The sequence below is a fragment of the Hippocampus zosterae genome, chromosome 12, assembly GCF_025434085.1.
Source record: "Hippocampus zosterae strain Florida chromosome 12, ASM2543408v3, whole genome shotgun sequence".
Lineage (NCBI taxonomy): Eukaryota > Metazoa > Chordata > Actinopteri > Syngnathiformes > Syngnathidae > Hippocampus > Hippocampus zosterae.
The window spans coordinates 12,915,544-12,936,437 of record NC_067462.1 but is presented as its reverse complement, the minus strand read 5'-3'; the positions used below and the strand labels follow the sequence as shown (position 1 = coordinate 12,936,437).

The window sequence follows — 20,894 nt, the reverse complement described above, 5'->3', positions numbered from 1 at the left end:
TCTTAAGATTCTCCATAGTACTCCTGGCCACCGGTGTCTCTTCATCCATCAAGTGGGAAGTTGACGCCCAACTGTGGTATTCCATGACACCAGGGCTGTTTCCCGTCAGAGCACACCTGTAAGATCTCTTTCACTACATTTTTGTGCGGTGTGACAGAGGTTTTATTGTCTCACGCCCCTGCCGTTTCGACTGATTTCATTTTGGAGGAATTTAACTTTGAAATCTGTTTCTCTCACCTTCTTTTATTGTTAATCCCGTCTCAAGGTCGTGCACAGCTGACCAGTCTGGTGCGCGGCGGGAAAAGCACACATGGTACATTTCATGTTTAATCCAATCAACATATCTGGATGGACATTTTGTTGGAAAGTTTTATATCTATTTTGAGAGAGCATTTCATTGTAAACCTCTGCAGCTGGCATCGACTCAAAGCGGTATGGCGATATCAACAAGACATGCTTTAATCATAAAACCGCCAATCTTATGTTACTGAGTGCATGAAACAGCTTTCCTGTGCTCCTTTATGTGTGTGTGTGTGTGTGTGTGTGTGTGTGTGTGTGTGTGTGTGTGTGTGTGTGTGGTAAAGGGATACTTTACACACAGTGTGGTTGCAAAGCAAAGTTAGACAACAATTTACAGGAATGATAACTCCCAAAGCAATCAGCCAGTAAGTCTGCGTGGCCTTGCAAATTGAAATGATTATCAATTAGAATCCATGACAGAATCACTGACATGCAGCATCTCATTCTGACAGCACTTATTATTATTATTTATTTTATTTTTTTGCACATATCAAAAGAGTCTAAATTTCTTGGCTTGCAAATGTATAGAAGTATAGAACAGATAGAAGACGATGACTCTCTGTACTCTACGGTAATCCGTCCTAAATTGTGTCCCGATGAAAATTTCCTGAACTGAACTCAACACATTGACAAGCCAACTACTTCTGTTTTTGTTCAAACGCTGGATACTGTTTAGGTTGTATCAGCGCCTCAGTGACTAAAGAGAATTAGCTGTATTGAGGTTTTTAGTTCAGTAGATGATGACTTTATAACACACTATTGACACAACAGTGATAAACTCATTAAATAATATCAAGTTCAACTTTCGTCTGTCAGAGTGTATTAATTGATTTTCGGGCTAAAAATACCTCAGTTGTTCTCCTTCACCATTGAGACTCGCCTACATTCGTTTAGTCTGTTTGTATAATTTGTATTTGTCTGGAGGAAGAGGGTGACAACAATGATAAGGTACACGAGCTTTCAGTGTTCCATTTGCCAGAAGACTAACAGTCGACATTGAATTCTCAGCTGTCCTCTGCCCCAAATCCAAATGTAAACGTTTCTTACTTTGGACATAGATGTGCATGCGCACATACACGGCGTTACGTCATAACCCTTCCTTTGATATGAATCCAGGGCAATTGTTCAACCGCATTTTGGCAAGCAGGGGCAATTCTAAGATGGTGTGTTTATGATGCCCCCCAGCATTTTGTAATGCACTGACACCAGCATATCCCCATGGACTTATTTAAATAGATTTCCACATTCCATGGAAATCAGCACATTCAGTAAATGTAATCAGTGATTCAGAATGCATATGCATAGAAATGAGACCAACCTTATTATGAGGAGGAATGAATGATATTACTGCCTCTTTGCTCCCAAGTGCGCTTTGCTTCAACCTCAATACTAGTGGTTTTTAAATGAAATACAAAACAAAACGTGTGTGAACTTTCAAACAATATAATTATTTCCAAAGATAAGTACCTTCACGAGAAATTGGATTTCTTTTCTTCTTTATTTATTGCCTCCATATATATTGGGCATTGCATTTTTGTTTCCACTGAAATGTTAAGGACCTAACTTGTCTCCAAGCATGGGGAAATGACATTTCATATAATTTAGATTGTGACGTCATCGCAAATGAAATTGAATGCGGGTAAACCTGGAACGACATTCTCCTGCTCATTAGTGTAAAACATGACACAATATTTCATTATAGGTATGGAAAATTATCTTTCCAGGACTTATAGAGTGAAATCAAACTGGATGCAAAATTGCAAACGTCCATTGCGGACTATTGAAGGTTGTTCTATCTTTTGCACTGCTGCTTGAATAGATCTTTTTTTAAAAAAAATTTTCGGCATTACTTCAAAATTAAATAAACGTGAATGTTTTTACGTGGTGGAAAAAAAAATATTTCTTTAAATAAACAACTGATGAAAATACAGTATTCGTTTTTTCCAGGTGAGATCACATTCATTGTATTTCCCAAGACCCATCGGTTTTGTTTTTTGAGTTGTGACATATTCCACCATCAACATTTTTGATTAAAAATGTTTAAAGTAATTTTTATTTCATTTTATATTATTTTGTAACTATATTGAGTGTGTGTATGTGTTTTTTAAGTATTTCATGCAATACATGTTTATAACAACACGTGACATTGTCAATCTCATGGTGACATAGACTGTTCCGGAGAATATATGAAGTGGAAATGCAAGAGAATAATAACGTCTATATCCATCAGTATGACACAAACCAGAATGCTTCATTCATCAGAGGCTTGAAGTGCTTCTGTATGGCAGGTTCAACAATGATGCACAATAGCATTGAGCACATACAAAGAGACAGCTTAATAGGGAAGGAGTCTGTGGCTCACAACCTGCTTAGAGTTGTCTAAACTTTGTTTTGGTTCTGAGATGACATCAATCAATTTCTGACTTTGGGCGTGGGACAAATCTGAATGGCTTCCACCATGAATTTGTTGAAACAACTCACTCATTTTATGGAGCAGAAGTCTGTCGGTGTATCACATCTTGGCTTGGCAGGAAGTCATTGGTAGTGTAAATGGTTCTTCGAGCATAATTAACTATAGTCTAGCCGGTTTGTAAGGCAACCAATCCAGGATGTATATTGCTTTTTATTCATGGACCTTTTAAGGACTTCTGAAAGCTAATTGAGCCATTCTTTAAGGACTTTTTCTCCGTTCAGCAGGGGATTCACAGAAAGCCACATGTCACTGAGCTGGTGTTCAAATCATTGCTGCTAAAGAAAGGGCACATCTTTATTTTTAGGGGTAATCAGCTAACCCTTTTTTTGACATACTGGATGTCAAATTGGCCCGAAATGACCCGAAGTGATCACCATCTGAAGGCATGTAGCCCGACAGCGGGGTTTGAGGGGAAGGGCGCCAGACGCATTTTCCGACAAAACTATGAATTTGAAGGGTGGGGAAAATGACACACAAATGAAATTAACACCACAGGTTAAATTTTTAAGGATCTTTATTGATTTTAGAACATTTCTCTAAAAATTACAGACAATTAAGAACGCAATTTTACGACTTCTTTTTTTATGGATTTTAATGAACTTTGAGGACCTGTGGGAACCCTGTGATTGACACTCAAACACAGAGCACATACTGAATACAGTAGAGACAGACAACCACCTCATGCTACTTATAACTGGGTTTGTGGGTGGGTTAGAACCGATCCAAACGGATGTCAAAAACAACCATCCACACTCATCTTCACAGGGATAATTTAAGAGTCCTCAGTTATCCTAAGCAGCACATTTGTTGGGAATGAGGGAGTTATCCGAAGTCCCTGAAAACCCACACAAGCACGGGGAGAACATGCCAACTCCACACAGTAAGGTCAGCGTCCAGACTGGAACCTGCAACCTCAGAACTCTGTTAGAAATCGGATAACGACTCGTCTAGCAGGACACCCCGATGCCGTGACAAATCTTTTGGATTCATGCCTTCACTTTTTCATCATCAGACCATTACACAATGAACCTTACTCACATCTTAAATGTCATGTGTTTTATGAAATCAGCTGAACTACTCATGGGGTTAATTACGGTGTACTCACATTGATAGCCACCATTCACTCTGTGCTGCCTCATTCAGACTTGAGCATGTTTGCGGGTGCAATTAATAACATTTTGTTGCTTCAACTTTGTAGACTTTGGGAATTACTTTAAGTTTATATAATGCAAGGTGGTGGTTACTAATGTTAGTGCATGAAGAAATACGGCGGGGCCAGGCACACATCTGCTGAGATTATAGGAGAGTAATGCTCTCAAACTAAATCGGAATGCCCTCACTCGTCATATTTACTATAATCTAAAATGTGTTTATATGGGATTGGTTTGTTGTCAACACAGACATATCCTCAAATATCAATTGATGCATACATTTACAAAGAGATTGGTTTTGAGAGAGACACTTTTTTTTTTTTGGAAGGAGTTGTTTTTGGAGAAACATGGACAATATACTGTCGAACACATCAATTAAATCTGAAGTTAAAAGATCCGCTTATCCTCACAAAGGGTTACAGGGTGTGCTGGAGCCTATCCCAGCTGTCTTCGGGCAGTAGGTGGGGGACACCCTGAACCGGTTGCCAGCCAATTGCAGGGCCCACAGAAACGAACAACCATCCACGCTCACGCTCACACCGAGGGACAATTTAGACTGTTAACTCAGCTTGCCATGCATGTTTTTGGAATGTCGGAGTAAACCGCAATAACCGGAGAAAACCCACACCGGGGGAGAACATGCGAACTCTGCAAAAGATGTTTCATACTATTTTTATATAATCTGGTAATCGATTTCAAAATTGAATATGGGTTCATGCAAAGTAAAAACAAGTAAAATGTAACTCACTTCCAATTCTATCAAACGCTCTCTTGAGTCACGGCTGGACACCGGATAGCTATTCCTTGTGCCAGGCAGAACAGAACCTTTTTACATCATGCCTGTCAACCCTGCTAATATTTTTCACCCTTGCTGTCCGTCTATTAATACTGTTCTTTCCCACTTCCTCTGTGTCTTTATCTCTCCATCAAAGTGTGAGACTGTCTCCAGTTTTGCCTTACGTGACTGGGGCTCATATCAGGGAGAATAATTTATAAAAACATGAATAAGAAATGCAGCGGTGATTCCAATGATTCAAATCTGGAATGGAAACAGTCTGAAATATTTGGACAGTGCTGGATTGAGTGGTCTGTGTTCACCGGTCCGTTGTTAGCAAACGTGTCAGCAAAACCAGCTGTCAGAAATACCCATGAGTAATTGGACGTAGAGTGGAGAGACAGAGAAGAAAGGTAAAAATGAGGGAAATAATCGGAGGGGAAAAAAATGAAGCCTGTTTAAATGCCGACAGTTTTGACTTTATTCTGTGGACAGCCTGCTTTGTATTTAAATGATCATTAAACATTCTTCGGAAATTAAAAAAGTGTAAAATTTGTGATAAATGTACTGTATATTCTAACGAATCATGCCAAGTTCATTCACAAATTTGTACAATTATTCGTGACATAGTTCTGGCAAATGTGCCAAAGCTCCATAACTTGCTGTTGTTGTTAGGTCGGATAATTTTTACCCATGGAATGCAATAAAAGGCTTTAGTGCAGATCAAAACACCTCAAACCCGGGTGAGAGTAGTTGTCTCTAAAAAAAAAATCATTTTATTGCTGCAAATTTTCAAAGAGCAAAATGTAGCGAAAACCGCTCAACCAAAGAACAGGAGAAGTAGTTAAAATTGCAGCTGAAACAAAGTATTGTATAAAAATAAAAAATCAACATCAAAGTTAAGTAATGTTAATGTGCAGAAAATTACCTATTTTCTTTATTTACTATTATGTGTATAGGACTAATTAGGGCCAATGAAGAAAGAAAAAATAAGTTTGGCAAGATTTTCACTTTAATCTCAGAATTCTGACTTTGTTTGTTTTGTTTGTTTGTTTATTGAACATAAAACATATACAGTAATAATTTGACAGAAAATAATGTAGATAAAAAAGTAAAAAGAAAGAAATCAGTCTTCATTTAACACAGTTATTATGTTCAAGGGAGTAGGATGTCAGAATTTAAAGTCAGAATTCTGAGATTAAAGTGAGAATCTTCCCAACCTTATTTTTTCTTTCTTCATTGGCCCTAATCCTCTTCCGTACAAAGGGGTGGCCCGGTGGTCTACCTGTTCCTCACAGTGCAGAGGTTCCTGTTTGGAGTTTGCATATTCTCCCCGTACCTGCGTGGGTTTTCTCCGGGTACTACGGTTTCCTCCCACATTCCAAAAACATGCATAACTTGCAATGCAGGTTAATGGAACACTCTAAATTGTCCCTAGGTGTTAGTGTTCGTCTCTGTGTTCACTGCGATTGGCTGTTCACCGGTTCACGGTGTCACCTGCCTAGTCACTGCTATACTGACCCATTATAATGTTTTTATCAAGGATTGGCTGGACAAGAAATTATCCATGAAGAACTGCATCTGCCTCCCCGGAAAATTCACCAATCTGTCTAACAGCTCTTAAACATGAGCTCATCAGCTTCCTTTGGAGAGCCAAGGGATGGCAAAGAAGATGCTCAAAGGTATCATTGCTCTCATGACACAACCGTCAGGACATTCCGTCATTCAGAGCATGTACTTTTATGTTATTTATTGGCTTGGAAGTGATGGTGAGAGGCTTTAGGAGAGGCAGAGTTTTCGATTTGGCCACGGGGTTATGGTGAAACAGCCACTGCGGACGGTGAACATATGCTGGACTTCTATTTTAACAAAAGGGGTACTTCCGTGGTCTCGCCATGATGGACTTCTCAGGTAGCTATAAATGAAGCTGTGCTTTGGTATCATCTCGTTGGTGAAGTCTACTACACATTATTTTGAAAACGAACCATATATTGAGTGATAGGGAGTAATCATCAGCTGAGTCCCGTGGGACGGCACAGTTGCTCCTCTGTATCAGCACATATTTCAGTAACTCTGCATGCCATAGTGTCATTTGTGAAGGGGATGGATTTCAGCACCTGTGTAGGATCATTCTATCACAGTGCCCTCCTTAAATGGTACAATGTACTAAACTTTTCTCCATTCGTGAACAGCTGTCAGCAAAGCGATGTCACACAACAGCTTGTATTACTTTTACAATTCTTCTAAATTACCCAATGGCTGGCGTGAAGGGACATTTGGTGTGAACCTTGGTATTGTTTTTTAACATGTGAGTGTGCTAAAATACAATCTCACATACTTTAGATCAGACATCGACACCGGCTTAGTCTGGCACAGCTTAGATTTGTGGCCCACACATTAAAATTGTCCATCACTGCTGTCGATTGTCTACAAGCATACCTGTATGTTTTTTTTTCTATTAACAGCTTGTATTTCTTCTGTAGACTTTTAATGAGAGAGCCACTGTTGATTGAGTATCTCAAAAGGTACAACTTCTTGGAAATGATGGCGATGAATGTCGTTTCTGAGATGTTTCCATCTCACCGTGGGATGTCTGACAAGATAGATTATATACCAGTACTTGGTTCCTGATGTCCACTGTGAAGAAAAAGTAACACTGTCTCCAAAAGCCCTTAAAACCATCATCTGAAAAATGTTTCCCTATTCAAAAACCATCTGTTCCTTCGTCAAAATGTCCTGTGAGTATTTATGAATGCTATGGCAGCTGCGTTATTTTGATATCATGGGCTGATGTCTGTATTTTCTTCCACGGGATTCCTCCGTATGGATTTCATCCAGCATCCGTGCAACCAAGACAGACACAGCAGCTCCAGTGGGGAGGAACTAAGTGGCGTGCAAGCAAAAATGTCCCAAGGAGGAAGAACAATGAAAGTGGATTTATACTGCGTGCGTGTGATGATATGATACCACCATAAGAATGCACACATTCTGACATTAGAAGAAAACAAGGTTCAAACTAAAATTTTGTCCCACAAAGCAATGGTGAAACATTGATCGTAACAGATCTATCAATCGGGAAATATAGTCTCTGGCCATCTAAAAAAGACTTTTAGTTAAGCCTTCAGCAGACGACTGCTCCAAATTTGCCTCATTGACCAAAAACCATAATATAAGCAAATATAAATTATTGTATATGGCATAAAAGTCAAAGAATCTGTAATAAATCTATAGATCCATGTATTTGACATTTTAAGGGAATTACTATGTCGGTTAATTATGCTGGCCCAGGAACAGGTCAGAAGCCCTTATGGTGTGGGTAAAATGTACTGTTTTTTACCATATAGGGAAGAAAAAATGATTAAACTTAGTCTGAAGGTTGACTGAACCAGTCAGGACACGGAAAACAATGCGGATTTGTAAGCTGTAAAAAAAAAAAAACAACCAGCATGCATATAATAACACTGTAAAAAAAAAAAACGCTTGAAGTCAATTGGAATACAATGCGGGTTTGGAAACTGTAAAAAAAAACAGTTAGCAAAAATTGCACTTGGATAAAAATCTGCAATGTCGCAACTCTGCAAAAGGTGAACTGCAATATAGCGTGGAGCCACTGTACTTTGTCTCAGTTGGTAGTCATGAGTCTGAGATATACTCTATCGTGGGGTTTCACAAGGGTCCATTTTTATACCACTTCTATTTAATATCTGACTCTTGCTCAAATTACGAATGATCACGACATCTCATCATATTTCTGCATATGACACACCAACTGCTCAAACTGTCAGTTTATTTAAATCAGGGTTAAAATAAATATTGTTTAATGCAACCTTCTTCTGAATCCATCATTTGCAGAGTTTATCCCAGCTTACTCGTGACCATGAAGACTATAAGTACGAGAAAATGAATAAAGAGTAATGACAGCGAAAGTTAAAATCTGTATTTTGCGTCAAACATTAATCATTATGTAATGCATAGACTTCAGCGAAACTTAGATGTCACTTCAGAGCTCCATTCAGCTGGTATTACAGTATTAACTTTCATTGACTGCAGTGCACTGGAGTTGACTGTTTATTGCAAATTTTAGGTACAAGCTAATGAGCTAGCTGACAAATGGCAAACCTTTGTCACGACAGAACGAGGCAGTGTTGAGTGTGTAGTATCGTCACATTCATGCATTGTAAATCCATCTTTACGGGCTTTAAATTTCACTGAATATAACATACCAGAATTTTAAAAGGCTAAATTATACTGCGGCGTCATATTTTCACTCAAGCTGCATTTTTGTTGTTGTTTTGCTGTGTAAAAAAAGTCTCACTCGATTGAAATTCTTAGTCTTCACACAATGAGGCTGTTGATTTCATTTCCCATAACTGCTCTGTTCACCAAATGCAGCAAGTCCAGTAATAGCTCTGTGTCTTCGGGTGGAATCCTTCCCCTTTCCAATGCCCTCCTCCACACTGAATCGCAATTTAAATGCCATTCATTTCACATTTTTGAAATCTCATTAACTGGGTATAAAGATCCACAGAAATACATTGTAAATAGAATAGCTAGGCTCTAGATGAAGGATAATGTATTCATGATTAGACGCCTTTTCTTCCCCACTTCCATCTTCCCAACACAGCACAGTTAAATGTACGCGAGTGTCTGTAGTCACTGTTAGGGTGAAGCTCTTCCATACACCTCTTTGAAACAGACACAAGTGAATGCAAGAGAAAGTAAATGAATTCATCTAAACAAAATCTGCTCCACTAAACTTAAATGGGATTCCGAGAATTATAGTGTTTAAAAAAAAATTAAAAAAACGTTTTTTCCTCATCATCAGCTCTGACAGCGAAATGGAATCGTGGTTAGCATGTCTCGTTCACAGCAAAGCAAAGAGTTGTTTTTTTTTTTTCTCAGAGTACTTCCACTTTCTAAAAGTATACATTTTCGATTCACCGATTTCTTCAAACAGGTGAATGTTTGTTGAGAAAAAAATAAAAATAAAAATGCAAACAAAAATCGCAGTGTATACGCTAACTGTTCTTTTAAAAAACTGGAACAAAATTCACTAAAATTAATCATTTGTATGACTTGTTATTTGCTGTTGTGCTCATTTTTGAGTGAAACCAGCAATGTGGTTTGATACAAGGGAAGAATGGAAAGGGCCAAATATTACTACAAAAAACAAAAAAAAACATACAATAAATCCTTTCTGGTGAGACAATCCGTACCAGCGGTGGTATTCACAATAATTTTGATCACTCAACAAAATTCAGCAAAGCATTTTTACATTATTAAGGATAAGATGTACATCTTCTCATACTTATTCAGTTTTACACATTGGTTGTGCCTATTCCTTTTCTTTAAATCAAACCCACTGTCTGTCAGATTGAGGGCAAAGGAATATGCGGTTGTGTGAGGCCAACAAAAATCTGGCCAGGAGTCGGGAGCTTTATGAAGACCCTGAGGTGGTTCCCGACTGGAACCCAGCCACTTGTAATCCATTACACTGTGACACTTGGTTGGGGCAGTCTCAGTTCCCATGCTGAGGGTCATATTTCATCGGAAACATACTTCACAACATAAAGATTATAAATCATTTTTTATTTAAAGAGTTTGTGCAGTCTGTTTCAAACATGCTTCCTTCAAATCATGTTTCACGTGTGTTGTCATTTTGTCGTAAAAGTGTTATCTCAGTTTTGCTTTACGAAAAGTGAGTCACTGCTAGTGTCGCCTAAATTCCCATGAAGTGACGATGTGAATGTGAGTATGTGCAAATAGCTACGAGGCCAGGGTGCAGTGCACCTTTCACCTTTCATCAGCTGGGCTTGGCTCCAGCTCACCACAATACCACAAGTGGTATCGACAATTGATCATTGAATGAAGTTGATGATGTGATGGGAAATGAGGGGTGAGAAGAGACAAAGCAAAAATAAATACATTTGAATTACACATTAGTTGTAAAATGCAACACTCTTTTGTTTCTAAAGAGAGAGAAGATTGGAAAGACCAAACTCAAGAATTTAGCTCCAAGAATAAAACAATATATGATGACACCAGACATATAATTACTGATGCATATTTTGCCGTCTTGAGTAGCACCATGTCAGTATTTTTTAATTATAGTTTTTGTATTTAAAAGGCTTAAAATGTTGAAATGGCAACACAAAAAGCAAAACTATCCACAATGTGGAGAAACTGAATATTTTGGTCTCAGGGGATACTACTGGTTGGGTAACTTGCAGCTCGGGGGCTGCACGTGGCCTGTAACTGCACTTTGAGTGGTCCCTTGATTTATTTTCCCAAAAAATTTTTTTAAAAAAATTACCCCCCCCCCAAAAAAAAATATTAAAAACATGCTGATGAACACTGAATATATTATTCCATAAAAGATGGGGAGAAATATGGGGAAAGAAAATCCCAGAATTTGTTCAGCATTTTTGTGCTGTCCCTGAAAGGTAATATTGATGTAAAAGAGCCTTTTTGCACTGGGAAAAAAAATACAGCATGTGTTTATTGTGGAGTTTGCTTCAAACCATTTTTGTTGGGTTAGGATAGTAGATCTTTTTAACATGCATTGGAAAATGTATTGCAAAACTAAAATATATTAAGTGCACGTATTTTGAACGCTTGCAAGAATTTTGTCTTTGTTTAAAATATAATTTTTGTCTTACATCACTCTGAAAAATTGTGTGCATCTTCAGCATTTAAGTTGTCCAACCCTGATAAGATATCCTTTATTTGTCCCATCTGACGAAATTTACATTCTACACATATCAAAAACATACTTGAAATTTTGCAAAAGTGACTTCATGAATAAATGTTAAAATAAAACGTTTTTCTATCTGTGTTAAATAGCTTTGAAATTGTACACATTAAGATGTGTGTGTTCTGCATTCTACTGAGTGTTCCAAACCCATTGACAAAATCATTGTGGTGTAATGCGAGGTGCTGGTTAAAGACATTTCGCTCTGTCTGGCCTGACCAGACGATCTGATATGCACACAATGCAATAAATCTTAATGTCAACAGCACAATTACATTTGACTTGTAGACTACACACAACTTTCCACTTTTGATTATGATAGCAGGAATTGTGCTGAATGCACTTACCGTATCTGCACTGGACCGCACACGGTTTCCTCTCTGTTATCCAATCGAGTAAATAACATTATGAAACTTTGGGAGCCATCTAATCAATTTCTGTGTTATTTGTCGACAGGGCAAAGTAGAACATGGAGTCAAGATCATATTTCGTGGTACACTGACTCGACTAAGCTCAGACAACATCATCTTATTTGCTCATCATAGCCTGTGAGCTATTTCGCAAGGTCAAAAGAATAACTTGCTAAGAAAAAAAAACTGACCATTTTTTTTGTTAGCCTTTGAAAATACGTATATGGAATGAGAAAGAGACTTACACATTTCACCACGAAATGTAAAGTGCATTCTCAATATCTCCTATCACAGACCACAATTCCTGACCATTAACATAAAGTGTGACTAAGCCCTCAGAGACAAATTAATTTTCCCACATTTCAAATTATTTTCACCTCACCTCCGTTCCAATGTGTGCCACAGATGTTTGCATAAGGCACAATGTCTGCCAAGGCCTGAAAAATGCCTCTTTTAATAATTGGATATTAGCTCCCTCTACTGGCCGCATCTATTGCTCCTGAGCAGCTTATGCATTTTTGAACTTATGAATACAATACAAATGAATACGAATACAATACAATTAAAAAGAAGTGTGTGTATTTAAACTGCCTTTTTGATCTCTTAAATAAATGCAGCAAGAAAATAAGACATTTTCAATGCTGAAATATCATTCAGTTCCCGGTTCGGATGCACACTGCGGCAATTGTCACATCGGTTTGGTGTGCTCAAAGCTTGCTATCGGCCTGCTTTTGGTGCATTAGCAAAGTTAGATGAAATCTCACAAATAACACAGCTCACACTTCAACGGTGACCACTAGAAAAGAACAGTATGTTCGAGCTTATGCTAGAGCTGTGAAATTTCTTCAGATGTGTGTTCATACTTTTGGAACAAAGGACTTTTTGAGGAGGGTAACCTAAAAGCAGAAAACAACTTCATACATAGAATATTTTCCTCACCATTTAGTAGGACAAAAGTATTTTCATTGCACCTTGATCCTATTCTCTGTGCTTTGTTGTTGCCATGTTTTGTTGTCAGAGTTACTAGATTAAAGTGTATGATTTTTTTGGGGGGGGGGCACCACCATCGCAGTAAATATGTATTTAATCATATCATAAATATTGGAGAAACAGGAGAGACTATACTCAGACTAAAGCTACATTCTATAATTATTGAGATTAGAACTGCCTTACACACTGCATACCTGTCAACCTTGGCTAATAGCTGCTCTTATAAATGATTACGATTCCCCCTACAAAGCAATAAAAATGCGTACAGGGGCTTAACGCGCATGCGCACATCATGCTTTATCAATCAAGCAACGATGAAAAAAAATATACGATTGAGGATTACTTTTGCTGGTTTGCCGTGACAATAGTAGCGATCAACGATGGTATTGTCGTTGGCTACCAGCAGGTGAGACTATCTGGATTTGAGCCAAAATGGTCTTTGTGAGACTGGTTCACAATTGCCCCCCCAACCCCGTGTAAAAGTTGTAATACGCCGTAAATGATTTGAAATGATCAAAAAAGCGCATACAATACAGGGAAAACGTACAAGTTGACACGTATGACAGTGCAAAAAACGAGTGCGAGGTGGTGTGAACAAAATTTCTAGCTTTCAGTTTTCAAATGGGCCTAATAAAACCATGCAGTAACGTCAACTTGGTCTTTAGGTAGGGAAAAAAATAATAAATGAAAGCTAAGTAGGAGCTGTAAAAATGACGTGGTGGGAAGACATTTTTCAAGAGAGACTTGAGGGGAATGTGTGAATGAAGCTGGCTGATGGCCTTCAGTTGGTATCAACAATTCTTCAACAAAGGTTTCTCTACTGCCATTGTTAAGATTGTCATCACCTGCCATTAACTATTTTAAAAAAATAAGTACAATTCTGTGATACAACTACAACCTACAAAGTGGACGATTCTCAATCTGATTCAAGTGTAAGTAAAAAAAATAAATAAAAATCAGCCTTTGTCACTCTCATTTAGAGTCAATGATTACTGTACATTCAACTGGCAACTATGTGAGTGAACACTGGATGGCATTGTTGCTGCTCTGGAACCTGTATTATGTATTTATTTATTTATTTATTTTTGGGGTGAGGTAATACAGCACAGTATGCTTGACGAGCAGCATAGTCATATATTGTCATTTCGTTTCCATTTTGAAGATCACGCGCTAAAGACATTTATGTTCTCCTTTAAAAATGTCACCCCAATCAGTGCAAGGCTCAGGAAAAAAAAACACGTTTCTGATGCCTCTGAAATGCCAGTAAATACCTGGCAGAAATCCCACATGGTTCCTCTACTAGACCCAGGGGATCCTTGTAAATAACATGTTCCCTAAATAAAACACCATATTGATAGGTAGCGTTTATTAGATGTCATGTGAATGGCCAGTGTCTGGGAGAAAATGTCAAACTGACTTATTAAATGTCAATCCTGCCAGTCAGCCTTAACATTGCTGTTGTTCAAGTTGTTTCATGTTTGTTTTGTTTTATTTTATTTTTTTTACCAGCAATACGTTCAATGAAAAAAAAGTACACATCTTTAGCGGAAGCTAACGGTTTTATTTACACAGATGGTCTTGTGGGAATTGAAGGCACGGTTGTGGGAGTAGCAGACAAACCCGTTTTTCCGGTCTCGTATTGCCGCACCCAAGTCACCTGTCTTCTGTGCATCTCGGGGCATCTCTCACTGAATATGCTTTTACTGGGTTAATATATCTGCCACTGGTGGCAGATATTACATTGTTATTGCATTGTAAAATCCATCCATCCACCCATTACCTGATCATTAAAAGTCACATTGTAAATTAAGATATTACGATATCCTTTATTTGTCCCACACTGGTACATGTAAATGTATGCCGTAATGAATTATGAAAAAATACATCCATTCATCCATTATTTGATCCGCTTATCCTCATGAGGGTCGCGGGCTGGAAAAAATAGTTAATTATATGACACACTGTCCAGTGTAAATGTGTTATTACCAGAGCAATATTATAATGAAAAAAAATTGAAAGAACAATACTTATTGATATGCAACAGAATTATTCATCCAAATCTTTCTTTGTCATCTGGTCAGATATTGCAGTGGAAATCTACATTGGACCAAAATTCTTTTTGGGATGTTATATATAAGTCAACACTTTACATATGTTTTATCCCCATACGAAATAATCCAACATTGAATTAATCCATGCCAGTCAGACTGCACCATTGTAAATCATTTTTTTTAACTTGCCAGGCAATGTTTTAAATTACACTTCACAATTTAGAACAGTGAACTGTTGAAACAAGAAGACTATTCATGCCAGGTTCCACTGCAAAAACTGATATGAAATGATCAGACTATGAAATAAATGCTTACTGTGTTAATACATGCTGAAAACATTTCCCTTTTTTTCTATTATCAAAATCTGAAACAATATAAATGAATCGCAATGTTAAATACGAGCTGAAAGTGCGTTGCCGAAATACAGCATTTTAAAAGGTTTCTTGTGCTTTTGGTAGAACGAAAAAAAAATGACAAATGGAATTTGTGAAGAAGCAGTGGCAGTTGCACAGGTAGAAGTCTCGTTTGTGACCTCTCTGATGACATCTGAAGGTCTCCAGTAAGTAGTCGATGTTGGTGAAGAGCACTCAGTGAACTGTCTCTTCCAATAGGAGTCACTTCACACTCTCTTCAAAGAAATAAGTGCCTCAAATATCAATTGCTGGCCTCCCCCTTAATTGTTTTCTATGCTCTGCTGAATCTGTCTTCGCCATTGCTGTGCTCAACAGCAAGAACCGCGGTACCATAACCTTCACTTTAATGGCACTCGATTCCAATGTTGTTTACTCCCAACAGGTAAGTGAGACACCTTACATACGAAATGCCGGATTCCATTTCATAGAACTTTAAAAGCAGCATTTCCAAGGAGGGCAACAGCAGCAGCAAATCTGACGAAGAGGGTTCTTTTTTTTGTACCGGGCGGCCAATTTGAACTTCTCATTAGAGACTGCCACGTAATCCTGGGTCCTCTCTACATTGGTCTGTATGTGCTCAATGCGGGTCCCTTGTTCCTCCACGAGCATGAAAATGTCCATGAAGAGGTCCCTCAGCTCATTCATATTGCTTTCAAGGCTCAACAACTCCTGAAGGATAGTAGCATACAGCATAGATAGCGTGTCAATCAGAACTCAAAAGGACTTGGCGACTACTGTTCCGCAATGCAGAAAACTGGGAATGCAAACAGTTTCCACTTCCGACAAATTATCTCTATCCAAAATGTAAATACTGTAAATGGAAAAAGGTTTGACTTTTGGTGTGATATTTCCTATTTTCACAAAAGCCATAAATCTATTGTTATTTGCGTCCACTGTCGGATTAATTTACAGACAAGAAATTCACAGCTAGAATAAAAGAGTCATCAATTTTGAATCTGACACTTGAAAATGATTAGAACTTTAAATAGCACACAATAGGTTATAATAACAAACAGAATAAAAGACAATCAGACCAAAATGTGAGTTGTTTGCTGCTGTCACCTTGTGCCGCTGTTCAATCTCAGATAGTTGGGACCGAGTGATTCTGACATCATTTAACAGGTTCTCATTGAAGACTTCCCATTTTCCGGTGGCGACCATCTCGTTCACCTCCGATTCGGTCATATCCCTTCCCGAGACTTCCAGCTGCCGGATAATGAAGTGCTTACAGCGCTCCTGCTTGGTCAACAGTCCTTCATTATACTGTCGCATTACCTGCATAAAATATATATTTTTTTTTAAAAGGAAGAGGATGAAAAAGGAAGGTGGAAATTAATAAGAAGACATTTGGGTCACATCTTAATCTCTTATGGAGTCTGCAGGCAGAAAAAAACAGTCATAAAGTAAATTGATTGAATAAATTAGAGTTATTGGTTGTACCAACTTTACTCTTCAATTCAGAAAATCGGTCTTGTCAACTTTGATTTATACCTTTTATATACCCAAGGGTGTATATTTTATTTGCTAAAGATGCATCACTTATTTGTTCTGAGATCTGGCTGCTCAGTTAAAATGTTATGTCATTATTTATAAGAATCAAAGAGAAACAAAAAGAAATGACCATTTAAGCAAACAAAGCAAGTTTTATTTACCAACCTGCTGGAATTTGAGATAAATGGCTGCATGCTGGGAGCGTTGTATTCTCGTTGTAACAGCAGCAGGACCCTGCTGCTCTTCTGTTTTTTGCACTTGTTTGGAAAGCTTGTCCAGACGTCGGTGGATGCTCTCAGCTTGGAGCTTGATGTCCCTCGTTATGCTGCTCTCCTTTTTCATGATACTAAAACGCCGCATAGTTGCAACCAACATCTTCTGCTGTTGGCTGAATTTAAGGACCTGGTTGAGATTTCAGAGAGTTTTTCTAGTAGTTGGATATCACAAATAAACCAATGCAAGCATCTGACACATTCTCTGAGTCAGTGGTTTCCAATCAGGGTGCCGTGGGAGCCATGTGACATTAGGGGGCGCCGAGGTATATTAGCCACTTTCTCATAATTTGTCCAAAAATTTGCACTTCTCTAAAAAAAAGTATGGAATATCTCAAAAACTAGACCCAATTGGCAAAAATGATTCTCTCTCTCTATATATATATATACCGTATTTTTCGGATTATACGTTGCATAATTAAGAAGAAAAAAACATATGTAAGTAGCACCGGAGTATAAATCGCATTTTTGGGGGAAATTTATTGTAATGAAATCCAACACCAAAAACATACATGTCATCTTGAAAGACAATTTAAAATAAAAATAAAACAGGCAGAAGAAGTGTACGGTATACTTACGTCATTACTGACATGACCAGGCATGTCAGTCATGTAACGTAACATATTAAGAGTTATTCAGATAACTCTAGCATAAAGAACATGCTAACATTTTTACCAAACTATCAGTTTCACTCCAAATCTCTAAATCCAATGAAATCTTTATCCTCGGTGTCACTTTTAGCAACTACCCCAACTCGGGAGGTAGACGATGCGCCGCTTCCTCTTCTGCGTTGCTTACGTCAGACTGAACACAGCTTGAGAGCGCCCTCTTGTGGTTTAATGTGAAAATAACATTTGAAATGACAATCGTGTGTTAATAATTTCACATAATAAGTGGCTCCAGAGTATAGCGACTCTATAGTATACTATATATATATATATATATATATATATATATAGGGCGGCCCGGTGGGCCAGTGGTTAGCACGTCGGCATCGCAGTGCAGAGGTACCGGGTTCGATTCCAGCTCCGGCCTCCCTGTGTGGAGTTTGCATGTTCTCCCCGGGCCTGCGTGGGTTTTCTCCGGGTGCTCCGGTTTCCTCCCACATTCCAAAAACATGCGTGGCAGGCTGATTGAACACTCTAAATTGTCCCTATTTGTGAGTGTGAGTGCGAATGGTTGTTCGTCTCTGTGTGCCCTGCGATTGGCTGGCAACCGATTCAAGGTGTCCCCCGCCTACTGCCCGAAGACAGCTGGGATAGGCTCCCAGGTTTGTTTTTTTAACATTCTTGGTTGCTGGTGCGCTGTGAGGTCTGTAAAATGTGTGCCTTGGCTCAATACAGGTTGGAACCATTGTTCAAAGCGAACCTCACCTCAGTCTCCAGTGTAACAATATCATTTCGGATTTGCTGAACCTCCGACAGGAAATTTTCGATGACTGGCTCCTCCTCAAACAGGACAGCCTCTGGTGTTATGACGCCGACAACCACAGACTTGCCAGTGTCAAACTCATCCTCAGACAGGGTGTTGGAACTCAGACTTCCCGCATCCGGAAACTCCTGAGTCCTCTCGAGTAATTCTTTTAAGCGGTCTCTCATTGTGGTTGAGTACTGGAGCCTATACGACAAAAACTAAACTGAATGATTCTATTGATATCATATACAGTATGAATATTCAAGTCATCAATACACAGAGGGAAAATTGGACTAGTTACAACGTAGAGAGCCTAATACCTTTCTTGCTGCACATGCATTTACAGTATGTCATGGAGTTCAGTACATCTGAATGCTCACAAAATAAAACGCCCAGGCCGCCGCCGAGCCTGAATAATCCTGAAAAAATGAAGTTATGATGTGCTAGTCCATGTTGTTGCACTTTTACTTGACCGAAGTGCCAACATTGCTGGTGGGTGCTAATGCAGAGAGCAAATTTTCACGATCTGCTGGATCGGGCGGGTCACTGCCTACTTTGGCCCAAATGCAAGCAGATCAGTCAGTACCAAAATAAAAAAGATTATTTTTTCCAGTCATACAATCATTCCCAGAAATCAATTTGTTCAATACATTTGTCTGTCACAGTTCTCAGTGTGTTACTGTATGTATTTTTTTTTATGTTGATCTCACGACACTGAATCATATATTCAGTCCTTTTGTGTCTTTTCTTAACTCATTTTCCCAAGACTCAGTGTGTTGTCCAGCATGCATATTAAACTAGTGTTTGCGCAGAACGTTAGAGAAAGAAGCGAGGTATTGTTTTCTCGGTAAACATTTCATTGGTAAACAATGGTGTCTTTGGAACGGTGATAATTGCTCAACCTGAAGTAAACATGCGGCACTTTCTGATTACAACAAAGATTCAATGCTACATTTTCTGAATTTCTTTGTGAGGTGAAGTGCATTGCATCCATTCATTTAACTAGGCATTCAGGATTTTCAATCAGACTCTGGAAGAAATATTGAGTGCCCTCAAGAATGCCTTCTCAAAGAAGATGACAGTTGTTAAATGGTGAAGCAGAGAAACCTTTGAGCCGCAAATATTGTCACTTTGAGTATGTAAAACGTTTTCTCATTGGGATTTCAAATATCACATTGTGGGAGTATGTGTCTCTTGTGAATGCAGCAAACACCGGGCCATCCATCTTCTACCATAAGTAGACTACACTTGATGAAATGTACATAAAGACAACTTAGGGAATTCCAAGACTGCAATTTGCCAAATAGTTCTCGTTCGGCTGTGCAAACAAATGATTGCAGATAAGCTTGTAGAAGCTTATCAGAGCGTAAAGAATAGAATGCAAGTCATAGGCTTTGAATGCAAGATCTGTTTACCCTCCTTTTCCTTTCCCGTTTTCCTGTCATGCTAACCTCTTGGCTCTGAAGACGATTTAAAAAAAAATAGAGAGGATTTGGAATGACATGCTCTGGCATTTCAGCTAAAAACCTGAAAGAAAGTGATACAGTTTCACTTTGGGAAATATTTCTGTGACTAAACATTGTGTCCTATGAAACAGAACGTGTTTCTTGTTTACTCAGCAAAGTGACATTCCTCAACTTCATAAAGGTAGAAGTGGAGTCTTTTTTTTTTTTTAAACATGTTCCCACACTTAATACCCAAAGTTGTGTATTTATTAGCACGTAGTCTGCAGCAGTTCACAAAATTCCGTCATGTGAAAAAACATTTCTAAACAAAAACAGCTACACAAATGCTATGCTTTTACCGTGTTAAAAACGGTCTGCATAACAGAGGCTGACTGAAAAACCTACAAAATCTCATTTGAACAGGGCCTTACATTTACCTTTAGAAAGTCAGTATTCCATTTCAGGATGCCACTTGAGTTGTCCTACTGAGATGTGTGCGAGATTATAATCCACTGTAACCACTCTGTCATTTGTTATCTTCAAACCTCACATCCATTGTCATGTTTGAGCTCTTGATAGCAGCCACCAGCTCCTCTACAACGCTCATGGGAAAAGTTACAAACACACACACCCACACAAGACTAGGAAACTTTTGAGGAAGTCTCTTGGAGCACCTCCCTTCCTTTTGACTAAGACCTGGATATAGCCACTAGGAAAGGAGCAGACTGTGGGGCGATTTGCTTATCTAAAGAAATGACAGATGACGTGATTACCTTCAGTTAAGGAAAGGGAAGAGACAACTAGAGAGGAAGAGGATCTTCTAATCCCTCCCCTTATTTCTGGTCAGGTAAACAGAGCACAGCAAATACAAGTGTATTGTATACTTTGCTGGAGACCAACAATAGGATTTAGGTGTCAAGCAGGGTGTTAGGTTTCTGATGCACAAAGTTGATTTCAAT

The 20,894-nt window shown here is 38.6% G+C and overlaps 1 protein-coding gene across 1 annotated transcript; it reads right to left on the bottom strand.

The window, feature by feature from the left end:
* Positions 1–12,913: 12,913 nt before the first annotated feature.
* stx19 (syntaxin 19) lies at positions 12,914–20,688 on the bottom strand. Its single transcript, XM_052082130.1, has 5 exons — positions 20,373–20,688; positions 18,451–18,694; positions 16,971–17,207; positions 16,377–16,589; positions 12,914–15,983 (listed from the first exon to the last, which is right to left on the bottom strand). Exons 2-5 carry the CDS (start codon positions 18,673–18,675, stop codon positions 15,747–15,749), a joined length of 912 nt encoding a protein of 303 aa, XP_051938090.1. The 5' UTR covers positions 18,676–18,694; positions 20,373–20,688; the 3' UTR covers positions 12,914–15,746.
* Between the last annotated feature and the right edge of the window lie 206 nt (positions 20,689–20,894).

Bases quoted from the DNA above. Each gene is read 5' to 3' on its own strand.
- stx19 (XM_052082130.1), bottom strand. From the start codon at position 18,675: ATGAGAGACCGCTTAAAAGAATTACTCGAGAGGACTCAGGAGTTTCCG. The intron at 17,208-18,450 runs GTGAGGTTCGCT...AATCTCAACCAG, and splicing joins TTGTTACACTGGAGACTGAG to GTCCTTAAATTCAGCCAACA. The intron at 16,590-16,970 runs GTTGGTAAATAA...TATTTTATGCAG, and splicing joins TTTATCTCAAATTCCAGCAG to GTAATGCGACAGTATAATGA.